The sequence below is a fragment of the Marmota marmota genome, unplaced genomic scaffold (assembly GCF_001458135.2).
Source record: "Marmota marmota marmota unplaced genomic scaffold, marMar, whole genome shotgun sequence".
NCBI classification, from domain to species: domain Eukaryota; kingdom Metazoa; phylum Chordata; class Mammalia; order Rodentia; family Sciuridae; genus Marmota; species Marmota marmota.
In genome coordinates, this window is record NW_025999924.1 from 13,679,360 (window position 1) to 13,694,696 (window position 15,337).

The following is a 15,337-nucleotide window of genomic DNA, read 5'->3' on the forward strand; positions in this document are numbered from 1 at the left end:
GTCAGAGTAGAAATTAGAAGTTTATTAAAGGACAGCAGAAAAGACTTCTCCCGGAGGAAGAAGGGGACCCAAGAGGTGGAATCCGTGGAAGGGATGTTGTCTCCCCTTTTTATAGTTCTTTCAGTGATGGAATGTAGGTGGGAAGGCCCGAGGGGTGGGACACAGGTGGGCCAAAGAAGTAATCTGGTCAGGAAGGACTTCTGAGTCAGCACCTTTTTGCTGGGGGCTGTTCATTAACATTTCTTTGAGGTGGACTTTGGCCTAGGGCCTTTTCGGGACTTCATTAACATTCCATGAGTTGTCCTGCGTTTCCCGGAATCATTGCCAGCATGGCCTCCATTTTAGATTTCACTTGGCATTAGACCCGATTTATCTAACTACACTGACTACCTAACTTTAAATCTGGCTTCAATTCCATCCTCAGTACCACGTTTAAAAAAAAAAAAAAAGTAAAATGAAGGTATTGTGTCCACCTACAACTAAAAAATTTTTTAAAAAGACAACTGCACAATGCAATAATTATAAATCTTGTGAATATGTTCTCTGACTATAATGGAATAAAATTAAAAATGAACAACAGAAGGAAATTCACAAGTATGTAGAATAACATGCTTCTAAATATTAAGTCCAAAAAGAAATCACAAAGGAAATTTGAAAATATTTTGAGATAAATGAAAAAAGAAAACAGAGTGAAAGTAATGTTTAGAGGGAAATTTGTAACTATCAATACCTACATTTAAAAGAAGATCTCAAGTCAATAACCTAACATTCCACCTTAGAAACTGGGTGTGTGGGGGGGGGAACCAGCAAACCAAGTCCCAAAAGAAGTAAAATAAACACAATAGAGATGTGTTCTCTATTGAACACAAAGAAAAAAAAAAAAAAAATGAATGTACTCTGATTTGATTTCCAAATTTAGAGGAGTATTGTATATAATTAAGATTTATGAACATGCTGTGGGGCAAAAGCAAATGTTTAGTAGTTAGCTTTTTCATCACTGTGACCAAAATACCTGACAAGAACAATTTAAAGAAGGAAAAGTTTTATTTGAGGATTGTGGTTTTAGTGAGGTCTCAGTCCATGTCTGGCCAATTCCATTGCTCTGGGCCCAAGAGAAATGAGGCAACACATCATAAGGGAAGGGCCCAGTAGAGGAAAGCTACTCAACTCATGACAGGGTCAAGAAGCAGAAAAAGGGGCCACAGGGAAGATGGACCCTTCTGGAACATGCCCCCAGCAACCCACCTCCTCTAGGCACACCCCTTCTACCCACAGTTACCACACTCAATCTGTCCATTCTCAAACTCTGATGGGCTGATTATGTTACAATTTTTAGTAAGCTTATTAATTTATTTCTTAATTTTCCTGCATTAACAAGAGTTTGTAGTAGGGATATCCTATATCCAAACCATAACAGCAAGCCAATTAGAATATGTTTTATGAAAGCTATTTTTCATATTCTGTCTGTTTAAATATCAGTCATAATGTTAAAAAGAATTTTTAGAGGTAGCTGGTCATTTCATGATTTATTTTTTTAGTATTTAGTTTTTTTCCTGTTGTTTTATAGATTACCAAGAGAAATATCAAGAATTACTTGAAAGAGAGGACTTTTTTCCAGATTATGAAGAAAATGGAACAGATTTATCGGGGGGTGGTGATCCGTAAGTTCTCTTTAATTACTGATTTTCTTTGTGAAGTTTCTGTGGCTAATTTTTAGATGGAGATTAGACTAAAAAATTATGAAAGAATAGCATTTTAAAAAATATTTTTTTAGTTGTCAATGGACCTTTATTTTAATTATTTGCGGTGCTGAGAATAAAGCCCAGTGCCTCACACGTTCTAGGCAAGTGCTCTACCATTGAGCCAAACCCCAGCTCAAGAATAGCATCTTGATTTGATAGTGTTAACTATACTGTATAGAGGTTCTTGTATACTAAAAATATTCAGAAATCATGTGGAAATCTCATAGACTGATTTTGGAAATCTATAGTTGAGAAGGAAAAACTTAAATGATAGTATACTAGAGTGTGACTTTTTAAAAAAGATTCTATTATACCTAGATTTTAAGAAGCTTTAATACTTAGTGTAAGGTCTGGGCAGATTGTTTGCCTGATTCTCCATCTGTAAGATAAGAATAATAGTACCTTCAACTAAATGAAAATTTAATATACTTGACAGCTTTCTGGCAATAGTAAAAGGCTCAAATCTTAGTTGTTTAAAGGATAGATGAAAAGTGAAGAAAACACATTACTATATAGAAATATTTGGGCTGACAGGGAGATATAAGTTATAGTTTTCATATCTGTTTCTTCACCTGCCACTTTCCCAGCTCCGTTAACAGTTCATGTATATTTTGACAAGCTACTTAGGTTTTTTTCTTCTGAAGCAGGAGGTGGTGGGTGGAGGGGATGTTTTGTTTGGCTTTAATATTTCTAATTTCTCATCTCATGTATGTTCTTGGTTTAAAAAAAAAAAACTGCCTCCATTTTAGTGATGTTAATTATAGTCATTTAGGATCTAGAAATATAATGTTGCTGTATGTTTTTATACTGGTTTATTGTCAAAATACAAGGATTTAAGTATCTGGGCAGAACTAGGAAGGCTTAGTCCTGCTTGACATACCACTGGATGGTAAAAACAATTTTTGGCATTGGCTTCAGGATAGTCTCTGAAGTTTATTCAGTAAACATCATACTCGTTTGCCCTAATGAACTCATGGTTGTTTCAGCACATAGCCTTGTATTGGAAATGGGGAAGAATCTGAAAGATAATGACTCATCACCAGTTGATAGCATTGGCAAAATACTTTGGTTACACTTGTAAAGGTAAAAGGGATTATTGGCAGATAGGGTGGGAGGGCAATGTAGACAGCATCATGTGGTGGGGAGCAAAGATATAGAAAAGGGAAAAGATCTTGAATCAAATTCTATTCCTGCCATATACATAGCCAACAAACTTCCCAGGGTGTCTCTTTTAAAGTCTCTTCAAATATTTAAAAAACTAAAATGATAGCAGTATCTGTCTTTTTAAGATGGCTATGGAAATTCAATAAGAATGAGTAGATTAAGTCCTTAATTGGCACTTTATGTCCTCCTCTTCCCCCAAATACTTAAAGCAAGAGTTCCTTAAACTTTCTAATAATTGAGGGAGAAAATCTGCAATAGATGATCTAAAAAGTAACTTCCTATTATAGAAATCTACTTCCAGGTAAGTGGAAGTGTGACTAACTAGTCATTTTAGGAGCAACCATAGCAGGAATAACACTTTTTTGATGTTAAGTAGATGTAACCATAGAAAGGATAATATTTCCTTGTGTTAAGCAGACATGAAATATTAAAGCATCACCAAAGGTGAATGGCATATCTGAAATTATTTTCTAGTTAAAGTGTACTTGTTTAATGATAAGGTGTAAGTTGATAATATAAATTTGGAGTTTAAGACTGATATATGTCAAGCCTTGGTTAACTTTTAGATCAATAAATATGAAAATATAACAGTCTTCAATACAAGGAATTCAGAATTGGTGTAAAAGTTTACTTGTCAAAATAAGCATCTGGTTTTCTGGGGGACTGCCATTTTTAGGCAACTCTGAAATTAGGCTTGTTTTCTATCATAATTCAAACTAGGAAAATAGTCAAAATTTTTTTGTGGCTTTATATCTTTATAAATTGAAAAACATTAAACTTCTGAATCATCTTTGGTTTTTACAGATATTTGGATGATATTGATGATGAGATGGACCCAGAGATTGAAGAAGCTTATGAAAAGTTTTGTTTGGAATCAGAGCGTAAGCGAAAACAGTAAAGTTAAATTTCAGCATATCGGTTTTATAAAACAGTTTAGGTATGGTGATTTAGCAGAACACAGGAAAGCAAGAAAATGTGTCACACTTATACCAAATTAAGGATGTTGAGTTATGTTACTAATGTATGCAACTTTAATTTTGTTTAACACTATCTGCCAAAATAAACTTTATTCCCTATAACTTAAAATGTGTATATATATAAAATAGTTTATTATGTACAGTTAATTCCACTGTTTTGGCTGCAATAAAATTGATTTTGAAATAAATGAAATGTTGAAAGTAAATTTTGCTAGCTGGTTAGATACTTTTAAGTTCTTGAGGGGAAAAAGTCTTAGCCTAGAAATACATATTACTGCAAAAATGTAGCATTCTTTTCTTAGGTATGACTATTATAGATTTTATTTCAGTTTGACATATCTCATAGTAATCACAATCATGAAAATCTTTAAGGGTCTTGGAATATATCAACAACTGATTTCCATACGTAGATGTTATTGGATACCAAGGGCTTTAAAAGTGTCATTAATGGAAAAAAACAAAACAAAAAAACCTTAGAACTCTCCAACTAAACCACCAAGACTCTCTTCACTGAGGATTTATTCTAATTCAAGAATTGTTCTTTTTTGTTTCACTTCACTAACTTCATTACCCTAAGGCCTAGAACATTATTCTGCTTTTATTTATATGGCTTTCTCACTTTTATTTTGTAGCATGGATTGCATTCACTTTTTTTTTTTAATTAGAGAATTTTACTAGATATTTCACGTTTTCATCTGCTTTGTAATTGATATACCTTGAGGATCACTTTTCTAATACTTTTACTATAATGTGGTACCACCTCAACCCTATTTAAGTAGTATTTTTACTTAATGTCAAATCTTTTTTCAACTAACTGAAACTTGTACATATAAAAGGGTTGCTTGTAAATATGCATGTAAATAGTTCTGTTAATAACCCACTGTTTTACACTTGGTACATCTGTGTCTGCTAATACAGTTAGCTTTCTCACTTTTCTGCTTGTTTGTTCAGTCTGAATTAAAATTAGACTTTGAAAATAAATAGTTTTGTTTCTTCTAAGTTTTTAAGTGGTATTCTGGTATTTTAAAGAAATTGTTACTGAATTTGTTATAAATTTACTAAAAGGTTTAAAATTAAAAAACTTAGGAAAGATTTAATTCTATGCCTTTTTGAACAAGAATTCTACCTTTTTGAGTAACAATTCTACCTGAAAAACTAGCAAATATACATTAAAGCTTTTAGATCCCTTGTTGTAAAGGGGGAGTATATATGTAGTTAGGGTTTGAGGAAGTTGTAAGGGAATTTGTTTTTCAAAATGACTCTTATAACTTAGCTATTAGCATAATCTACAGCTCTTTAAAGATAGTCCCTGGTCTAATGTACTATAAGCACTAAGGAACACTTATTCCCTATACTTGCCTTAGCTCTGTGAATAACCATCCAATATTTGTCCACTAGATTTTATTACCACCTATTGCTACTCATAGTAGCTACCAACAGGAGCAATATATGTTATATATATATTCTGCTTTAAAAACCACCTAGGAGCTTGTCATGTAACTCTGTAGTAGAGCAGTTTCCTAGGATGCATAAGACCTATGGTTTCATTGCCAGTTCCGGGGGTAGATGTCCAAACTTGGTGTCTTAAAATAACCATTTTATTCTCATGAATTCTGTGGTTTAGGAACTTGGACAGAGTACAACATGAATGGCTTTTCTCTGTTGCATAATATCTTGGGACTTGGTAAGAAAACTAAAGGCTAGAAATAGCTCTATCAGCTCAGAATTATAATCAGTAAAAGTCATCTTCTCATGTGGCTGGTGGTTGGACTGAGAAACTTGAAGCCACAACTAGATGAACTATTGACTAGAGCCATCTACACTTTACACTTGGCTTGTCTATGTCACTTGGATTTTCTTATGGCATGTTGGCTAGATTCTGAAATTGGGTATTCCAAAACAAAGCAGCATTGAGTAATCATGTAGCATTACTTCTACATTTTCTTGGTGCTAAGTGAGTTATTAAAGCCATATCAAAAGGTCATCAAGGATTGCTTAAGTGTTTTAATGAAGGATTGGCCTTGAGTCAGCAATTACTGGCCATTAGAATGGCTGTCTTTAGGATCATGTATGAATGTCTGTTGTCAGAATTATTAGTAAAAAGTCTCCAGTGAGCAAAGACCTGAGTGCCAGCATGTGTCATAATGCTGTGTTCTGGCAACAAAGTACAAACATTGGTCTTTTAACTTGGCTTTCATGTCATCAACTCAGAATTGTTCATATGGGTGCCTTTCGGCCAACACTACCAGAAACCTAAACATGTTGGGTGTGTTGCATTTAGAGAGAACATGTACCTTTGGGGCACTGTGAAGTATATATCAAAGGGTGTTGGAACATAAAATATAATTTGGGTTTTTGTTGGGCAGTTTGGAGGAATGGTATGACACTGGAAGGTCACTTTGGATTGGGTATTGTCAGAAAGCAAGGGTAGTTCTATAAGTATTAAATCTTTAGGGAAGAGTGTGGATTAAGTTGTACTTGTTTTTGAAAATTCAGTCCTTCAGCAGGAGAGGATGTTTGGTGTGAAAGTAACAAACCTGTTGGTGACAAAATCGGCTCAAACTGAAAAGAGAAAAGTACCTATACTGTTAGGTTGGGAGGACAGACAAAGCCAGCTGCAAAGTTAACAGAAAATAATTTTCTTCTATGGTCCTATAGCAGCTGTAAAATGCCATTATGACCCCCACTTTGTGTGACTACTGCTTTGTTAATAATGAAACCCTGAGAACTATTTCTGCCCGTCTGTTACTTGGGATATCCAGTTGCTTAACTTCTCTTGACTCATGACAGCACCTAAAATCTAGTTAATCTCCACTTCTAGTCTTTTTTTTTTTTTTTTTGGTACTGGGGATTGAGCCCCCAGGGCTGCTTATCACTGCGCTACATCCTGAGTCCCTGTTTGTTTGAGACAGGGTCTTGCCAAACTGCTGAGGCTGGCCTAGACTTGTGATCCTCTCACCTCAGTCTCCTGAGTCACTGGTATTACAGGCATGCACCACCCTGCCTGGCTTGCGCTTCCAGTCTTGCTGCAGAAACAAAATCCCACCCAAAACCTTCCCTTATATGTCCTCAGAATCCTTCAGCAGAAATTCAAACCTTACCAAAGATGGCTTTGTCCTCCCCCTAGTGGAATATACCATCTTCAGTTCCCCTGGTTTGTGCCTCTTTGCTTGCAAGTTAATAATTGATTTTTGCTGGATGATAGGCTTAAGCCTAGTGGTCTTTGGTTGACTAGACTTTAGCAGTTGTAAATAATTTAAGCTCACGTATGCTGTTGCCGTATTGTGTCACCCTGGCAAAACACCAACCTTGGAGGAACCCAACAGTGCTGTAAAGCATGTTTTCTGTAGGTTTGTACTATTGTAAATTCATGATCACCATCTTCAGTTAGGTTCTCAGCACTGCCAATCATCTGTTTTTAATTTCTGTTTAAGTGCTTCATATCCTTTCCACTCTTAACAACCCCTTCATCCTCTGATTACTTCTGCCTGAGCTAACCCTGCATCATCTATTGAACATGTCATTCCAATGAAGAAAAGAGATTTGGCCCTGGTATTTCTCTCAAACTATAATTCTATGCCTACTTCATAGACTTCTCATCTCATTTTCTCCATTCCCTTGTCTCTTACTTGATCTTCAAATCCACTATGCCTCTCCACTATATACAATGAGCATCACTATTGTCATCAGCAACCTCTACATCACTAAATTCAGTAAACAATTCTTTTTTTATATATTTTAGTTACTGATGGACCTTTATTTATTTATTTGCTTATGTAGCACTGAGAATTGAACCCAGGGCTTCGCACATGCTAGGCCAAGTGCTCTACCACTGAGGCACAACCCCAGCCCCAGGAAACAATTTAGCTTGTCTTCTGGCAGTGCTGACACAAAAATTGAAAATCTCTAATTATCTAAGACATAATAACTTGCTTTCTATTTTATTATTTTCCTCCTCAATTCTTCTGTGGGCTTCTATTGACCTAATCTGTAAGTATTGGTGTTTCTCAAAGCTCAGTACTAACCACTCTCTTTTTCTCATATTACAATGTTCTAGGACTGTTCATCCTCTCCTGTAGCTGCAGTTAGTACCTATCAGCCAGTAACCTATAGATTTGTTTGTATCTCTTGATTCCAGACTTTTAACTAACTTACCATTTCCACCAGGTAGACTTAGAAAATTGAAGTCATGCTATCCCTGAATTTATTCCTCCCTCTCAATGGTGGCCCTGCAACCTTTCCATTTGCTCCAATCAGAAACCCTGGCATTATTTTGTACTCCTACATCTCTCCCTCAAGTTCCAGGTTCAATAATCCCCAAGAAGAGAGTGGAGTTCCTAAATATTTCTTGGAGCTGTGCTCTCTTTCCTTACTGCCTAGGTACTAAGTTCTATTTTCTCTCCTGATGCTTTTTCAAAAGCTTTCTAGTGATTTTGCCATATTGCTCTTGCATCCTACAATCTATTCTCTTAAGCAGTTACAAGATCTTTCAGAAGTGCAAGTAGGATCACAAAATCCTTCTTTAGTAGAATTTCTATTCAAGAAGTTTTTAGACATTGAAGGAGGAAATGGTGGGGATGGAATAGAACTAAGCACTGTATAGTGCCATTCAACATTTTATACTTCACAGAAGACAGATCAATTTGCATATCAGTCTTTTAGAAATGAAGGTGAATTTAGGAAGTTAGATGTCTTCCCATCAGTCGGTTTTGCCACCTTTGCTTAAAGTCCTTGCAATAAACAAGTATACTTCAATAAAGCTGTTTTAAAACAAAAATCTGGGCCAGAAAGAGACGTGCTCTTTTCCTAATAGTCCACAACTCAAATCCATAATGATCTGGCCCCTGCCCACTAAACACACTCCAGGCTTCTCTCCCCTTTAGACCTCTCTCCGCCCTAATGCTGCTTAAAGGAGCTTGCTTTCAGCCATACTATTTAAAGGCAAACATAGTATGTTCTCGGTAAATTCTTGTTAATGGTAATTAGTAAATATAGTTGGAAGACATTTTCTGATGCTTTATGAGGAAGAGGCCAAGTTTTGTAAGTTTTTTTTTTTTTTTAATCAGCTTTACTGAGGGATATAATTGTTGTTTAGGTTATTTACATAAGGATCATTCCGCTGACACCACCCTGGTGGTTGGTCAGTGGTTGGCTGCACCGCTACAAGGCTGTTGCTTACCAACATAAGTACACGCAGCTCCCCTTCCGAGTCACGTATCGGAAGTGAAGGCCGAAGGCGCGCAGACCAGATATCCGTCTGAGAAACCCCACCCTCTCCCGCGCTTCCTGCCCCTCCCTTTGCAGGTAGCGAGCCGGGGTGTGGCCCGGGACTCGGGGCGGGACTTCCGGGTTTTCTTGTTCCGGAGACGTATAGCTGCTTCCCCGGCGCCGAGGTTGGAACCGCTGTAGTTTCCCCTTGTTCCTAGCTGTCGCCGTTGGCGCTGCCGCCCATCTCCCGTTGCGGGGATTTAACCACAAAACTTATCAGCCAAAACCCTCTTCTGTGGCCCAAGGCCTCTGCAACTGATTGTTTTCCTTCATCAAGAATTTTTTTTAATTCAAGAAGTGTTCCTGAAGAAGCAGTCGTGGGCAGGCGCGGACGCTGTGCGGTTCAAGCTTTTTGACAAATTAAAACTCAAAGAGACCTCCTTCCCACAACTTGCAGCTCAGAACTGCTGTGTGAGTGTGTCGTTTGTGGTTGTTTGAATGAGGCTTTTTCGGTAACTAGATACCATGTTTTGATAAGTGAGTTGCCCAGTGATGTCAAGAACAGATTAGTTTGTGTTTTTTCTGTCATTAAATTCTGACGTAATATGCTGGGTGTGAGAACGCAAACAGTAAGTAATTAGATAGTGGAAATGAAGGTTGGAGCCAGATTATGGTTCTTGTGATATGTCAGGGACTTTGAGCACTACATTGTTTCTTGTGTATGCTTGATTATTTAAGCCTTAAAAAAAGGCAGTTATAGCCAGGCGCGGTGGTTTATACTTGTAATCCGGAGGATGGGGCAAGAGGATCCCAAGTTCTAAGCCAGCCTCAGCAATTTAGTGAGACCCTGCCTCAGAATAAAAAAGTAAAAAGGACTGGGAATGCAGTTCAGTGGTAAAGCACCACTGAGTTAAATTTCCGGTACCAAAGATAATTAAAAGTAATTATGCATCAGTAAAGCTATTTTTTTAAACATTTATTTTTTAGTTATGGGTTGACACAGTGTCTTTATTTTACTTAATGTGGTGCTGAGGATCCAACCCAGTGCCTCACACATGCTAGGCAAGTGCTCTACCTCTGAGCCACAACCCCAGCTATTTTTTTTTTTTTTACCTTGGCCAATAATAGAAACCGTTTTATGCAATTTGGAATAAGAAAATAAGCATCACTTTTTTTCTTGAAACATCAGGGAGACATATCTGAGGGATGTGTGTGTATGTGTGAGATAGAAACATTACCATTTGTTGCCATTTAACAGGTATGTAAACAAGGGATGTTAAGCAGTTAGTATGGCCTAACTTGTAGAAAGCTCCCTAAGACAGCAATATTAGAGATGGAATAAAGAGGGAATAAAACAGGGAAAAGGTCCTAGACTGCTGCAGAAGTTACGGAGAAAGTTGATTTAAAAAAAAAAAAAAAGTGCGGGTGTAAAGAAAGACAAGTTCAAGAGAGAGAATCAACAGGACTTGTTACAGGGGCATGTAAGAATTCAAATACATATTGCTAATCTACTTTTAAGTGCCATTAACTGAAACTGCAAACTTGAGGGGAGCAAGAATTTTTAAATGTGATTATTTATTCTTTAATCATTCACTGAATATTTATTGTACCATTGTTATTTGCCTAATACTGTTTTAGGTGTCAGAGATAGAATTGTGAATGTGATAGGAAAGGTCCTTGCCTCTTTGAGTTTATACCCTAATGGGAAAGTGCAAAACAGTCACTTTTGATAGTAATAAACTCTATGAAGAAAAAATATGAAGTAGGATAGGAGGTGATTGGGAGCAACTTTAACTTAGTTGGTCAAGTTAGGCCTTTTTGGGAGTGACATTTATGTTGAGACCTTAAGGATGACAAAGAACTAATGATGTGATGAACCACGGAAAAGTCAGAAAGACCAGTACAAAGATTCTGAGATAGGAAAGAAATTATTTAAAGAATGTTAAAAAGACCAATATGACTAAATGTCCTGAACAAGGGGAAGGGAGTTAGGAGATAACATTTGGAGACAGAGAAAGAGGACAAGATTGTGTGGCCTTTTGTAGGCTACGCCTAGGAGTTTGAATTTTATTCCAAGTGAGAGTGGAACGTATTGGTGAATTTTAAGCCAGCAAATGATAGATCTGATTTTTAATTTCAAAAGATTGCTTTGACTACTGAATTTAGACTGGACTTAAGGGAAGAGATAAGAGTGAAAGTGAAATTAGGGAATATTATAGAAATCTGCTTATTTATTTATTTATTTTTATGTGGTGCTGAGGATCGAACCCAGTGCCTCACACATACTAGGCAAGTGCTCTGCCACTGAGCCTAGAAGTCTGCTTTGGGTAGGAATGATTAAGCTCCATTTTAGTCATATTGAATTTGATTTATCTGTAGGACACATGGAGAGCAACCTACCAGGATAGCACGCAGCTAGCTGAAAGTTCGGGAGGAAGATCAGAAGTTCTCTAGAGAACTAAAATAAATAGAATTGTGTGATTTCCTCAAAAGAGACCATATAGCTAAATACTTATGTTCAGACATAGTCCACACAAGATTATGGGCTATATCACATGCAATTTAAATGAGGTGAGGTTTAAAAAGTCAGGGTGAAGCTTAAAAGTAACATAAGTATAGTAAGAAGAGATGAAATGGGGACTAAGGTCAGGGTTGAAGCATCCTTGATTTAGGGAATAAAGGGGAAAAAAAAGGATTAAAAAGAGCAATAGAAGTAGAGAGAAACTCTTTACTTCTCTCACATCCCAAACTGGGGTGTGAGGTGATGGTAGTAGCGAAAGGGAAAATTTAGTGCAAAGGAAGGTTTAACAGCATTTTCACAGATTAATCAGATCTCTAGTAGGATAAAGACTGAAGTCATTGGGTATTAAGAAGACAGTGGTGACTATTGTGAAACATTCTCAATAGAGAGGGAGAGGAGAAAGCTGAATTGTAATGAATCCAAGATTGATAAGAGAGAAAGTGGGCAATAAGAGTTTTACTACACTTGAGAAGTTTATGGATAGGAAATAGGGATAAAACAGGAAGGTCTTATTTATGGAAAGTTATTTTTTCTGAAAGGTGAAACTTGATCACTGGAGAAATCAAGGGGATAATATGGAAGGGGAAGCAGGATGTATTATTAGAAAAGGAATAAAAATATTTCATAAGATTTATTGATCTCTTACAAGGCAACTTTTACCGTGCTAGACACCGTCATGTGTATTTTCTCATTTAATCCTCATAATCCTATTACTACCCATTTTACAAATGAAACAATCTGGGACTATAAACTAGTAAATGTGGAGTATCAATGAAACCTAGTTCTCTAATTGCCCTTCCATTATACCTATATGAAGAACACAAGTGAAGATAATCATTTCGAGGTAAGAAATCAAATTCAGGAAATGAGGATGAATGTAAGACACTAAGAGTTTAATTAGCTGATTCACTAGTGTCGTGGAACTACTTTTTTAACTCCAGGCTAGGGACAAGAATCCAGGTAGTTGAATTTCTTTTTCAGTGGTTTAGGCCTAATAGTTCCTTGTGACTCAGCTTCTCAGTCTCATGTACCTCAGATGATTCCCTGCATTCCTATTGCAACAGTGTAATTTGCTTGTTATTTGAAATTATATCCTGAGCATATATGTAGTTTACAAAAATTAAACCTCAGGAAAAGTAAAACTACAAAAACTGATAAAGACAGTTTTAACATTTGTGAGCTATCTTCTCCATCTAGGTTATGTGCCTATGGAGTGAAGTCCTAGGAGCTAATCAAGGCATTTTGTTAATTATGTTAATTTTAGATCATTGAAAGTGTTTGTAGAAAGATCACTTTCCTTCCAGCAAAAGTAAATGCAGTGGCAGTGTTTTTCTTATGTTCTTAGAAAATGCATCTATTTACTTTGGTGGAACTTTTGTACATTAAGAGAACTATCTGCTATTGTGGTTTCCATTTCCTTCAGTCTCGCCTTGAAAGGACTTCTTACCCTGTTGTAATGGCAGCCGAAGTGCAAATGGTACTTTATGAAGATGATTCAGTGCAGGTCCAATATGTTGATGGTTCCAAATTACAGCTTTCTCCCTGTGGCTCTGAATTTTTATTTGAAAAGTCACCTCCTGTTTCAGCACACCCTTTAGAACAACCAGAAAGAATTCGTCAAAGGACACACTTTGTTATTAGCACTTACCGAGTAAGTAATGTCATAAAACTACTATTTTTAATACTAAAATATTGTTGAAGTGGGCGAGAATATGGAAGGTAATTAGTATTCTGGATTACTGTCATTCTAAACTGATTTTCAAATCTTTTTATATTTTTAAAGATTAAATCTGACATTTCTTTTATAGGAGCAACTACAGCGAGCCCTAGATTTTCGAAACTCTTCAGCTTCTTGCCTTTTTTTATCTGAAAGCATCATACCTTCTGAAAGAAAAAAGGTAATTTTTCTTCAAACCTCATTAAAAAAAATTTGTAGTTGTAGATGGACAGAATACCTTTATTTTATTTGTTTATTTTTGTGTGGTGCTGAGGATTGAACCCAGTGCCTCATGCATGCTAGGCTAGCACTCTACCACTGAGCCACAGCCCCAGTCCCTCAAACCTCATTTTTATAAATAAAGATTTGAGAATAGGTAATTTGAAACTGGTAGTTTAATGTTCAGTTTTTTGTTTGTTTGTTTGTTGTTTCCTCCCTAGGACACTTGGGAGTAGAAACAAGCTATAAAATGCAAAGGGCCTAATCTGTAGGAATATGTAATTACATGTGTAAAAATTTTATTCTTTTGCTTATATTTGAGTTTACATTTTGAGGAATAATAATAATAATCACCATCATTTATTAAAGGTATACTATATGTGCCAAGAACTAGGAATAATATTCTAAGTGGCAGAGTTAGGATTTGAAGCTTCTCTAACTCCGAAGACTGTATTTACTGTATTTTTTTTTTTTTTTTGTACTGGGGATTGAACCAAGGGCCCTGGGCATGATAGGCATAAGCAAGGGCTCTACCATTGACCCATAACCCCAAACTATCTTTCTGCAACCTGTTTATGCTTTTATGATGCTTACTGCCTACTGAATAATTGTATTATTTTGTATTGTGGCAAAGGAGTGGTAAAAAGGTGTAAGCTTTAACTTAGTCTGGAGGGTTTTGTTTCCCCATTGTCCTTTTTTTTCAGTGCTGGAGATGTAACCTAGGCTTCCCTCATGCTAAGCAAGCATTCTACCACTGAGTTACATCCCTGGCCCCTCATTGTATCTTTTGAGTAATTTTATTCATTGAAATTATGTAGCTTGCCACTGATTCTGCAATAGAATAATTAGATAGTCTAATTCTAAAAAAAAAGTTCCTGACCATTCTTACAAACCAGGTTTGCCATAAAAAAATTACTGCCTTTATTTTAGCATTGTAACGTAGATGCACTATAATTCAAGAGTCTTTTTTGACAATAGGTTTTTTAAAATTAAGTTTTTATATACATGGAAGCCGAAATGTCAAATTAATTAAACATTTAATTAAGATAGTATGCGCCACCTCTGTTTATATGTTAGATGAAAAAACACAACAGGCACTGTTATTTGTTATGAGTCTCTTTCCTATTTGTCAGGATCAAATTAGTTAAAATTTTTTAAATTACTCTTTAAGCCACTGGGAATTTATTTTAGTTTATGGTATGCCATGTATCATCTGGCAGATACTTTATATATTATCTTATTTTTTAAGTCCATGTGATAACCTTCTAAGACACCATTTCCCCAAAAGCTATTTAGTAATTTAGTATTCCAGTACCATTTATTAAGTAAGCCTGTCTTTTCCCCTTTGATAATATATAAAAGCATACATTATCACTTGTAACAATTTAAGATATGAATGAGTCTGTTTTTGTATTTTCTGAATTGTTCTGGAAGTGACTTTTGTGCTAGTGCCATACCAGTTAAGCTCTGATTGCTTTTATTGTAAAATAGCACAGTGTAGGGCTGGGGTAGTAGCTCAGCATGCCACGCGTCTGGGGACCTGGGTTCAATCCTCAGCACCACATTAAAAAAATAAATAAACAAAGGTATTGTGTCCAACTGCAACTAAAAAATAAATATATTTTTTAAAATATGGCACAGTGTAGGTTCCTTCCTCATTTATATTATTTTTCAGAGTAGACTTTTAGGGTGGGAGATATGCCAATCTACTTATCTCTAATTCAGTGTACATTTTAAACCTAAATTTTTGGGGGGAAGACAGCCAGCATCTCATTGGGGGGGGGGGGGT

General features: G+C 36.2%; 2 protein-coding genes across 10 annotated transcripts in view; both read left to right on the forward strand.

Moving 5' to 3' along the window:
* The window catches only part of Paip1 (poly(A) binding protein interacting protein 1), a 33,263-nt gene extending 28,381 nt beyond the window's left edge, over positions 1-4,882 (forward strand). For 3 of the 4 annotated variants that reach the window (XM_015497335.2, XM_015497333.2, XM_015497334.2), the window contains exons 10-11: positions 1,568-1,661; positions 3,711-4,882. In XM_015497335.2, coding sequence (XP_015352821.1) covers positions 1,568-1,661; positions 3,711-3,804 — 188 coding nt within the window. In that variant the 3' untranslated portion in view covers positions 3,805-4,882. The remainder of the gene's footprint in view (positions 1-1,567; positions 1,662-3,710) is intronic. The other variant, XM_015497336.2, reaches the window with a different exon arrangement.
* A 53-nt stretch (positions 4,883-4,935) lies between these two features.
* Positions 4,936-15,337, forward strand: part of CUNH5orf34 (chromosome unknown C5orf34 homolog) — a 27,217-nt gene continuing 16,815 nt past the window's right edge. For 3 of the 6 annotated variants that reach the window (XR_007346359.1, XM_015497337.2, XM_048800056.1), the window contains exons 1-2: positions 11,156-13,263; positions 13,421-13,510. Coding sequence is in view for 5 of the 6 variants with exons in the window: in XM_015497337.2 (XP_015352823.1) it covers positions 12,961-13,263; positions 13,421-13,510 (393 nt within the window). In the remaining variant the exon portion in view is untranslated. Of the gene's footprint in view, positions 9,563-9,669; positions 10,350-11,155; positions 13,264-13,420; positions 13,511-15,337 lie in introns of those variants that run through there. The other 3 variants (XM_015497339.2, XM_048800055.1, XM_048800054.1) reach the window with 3 other exon arrangements.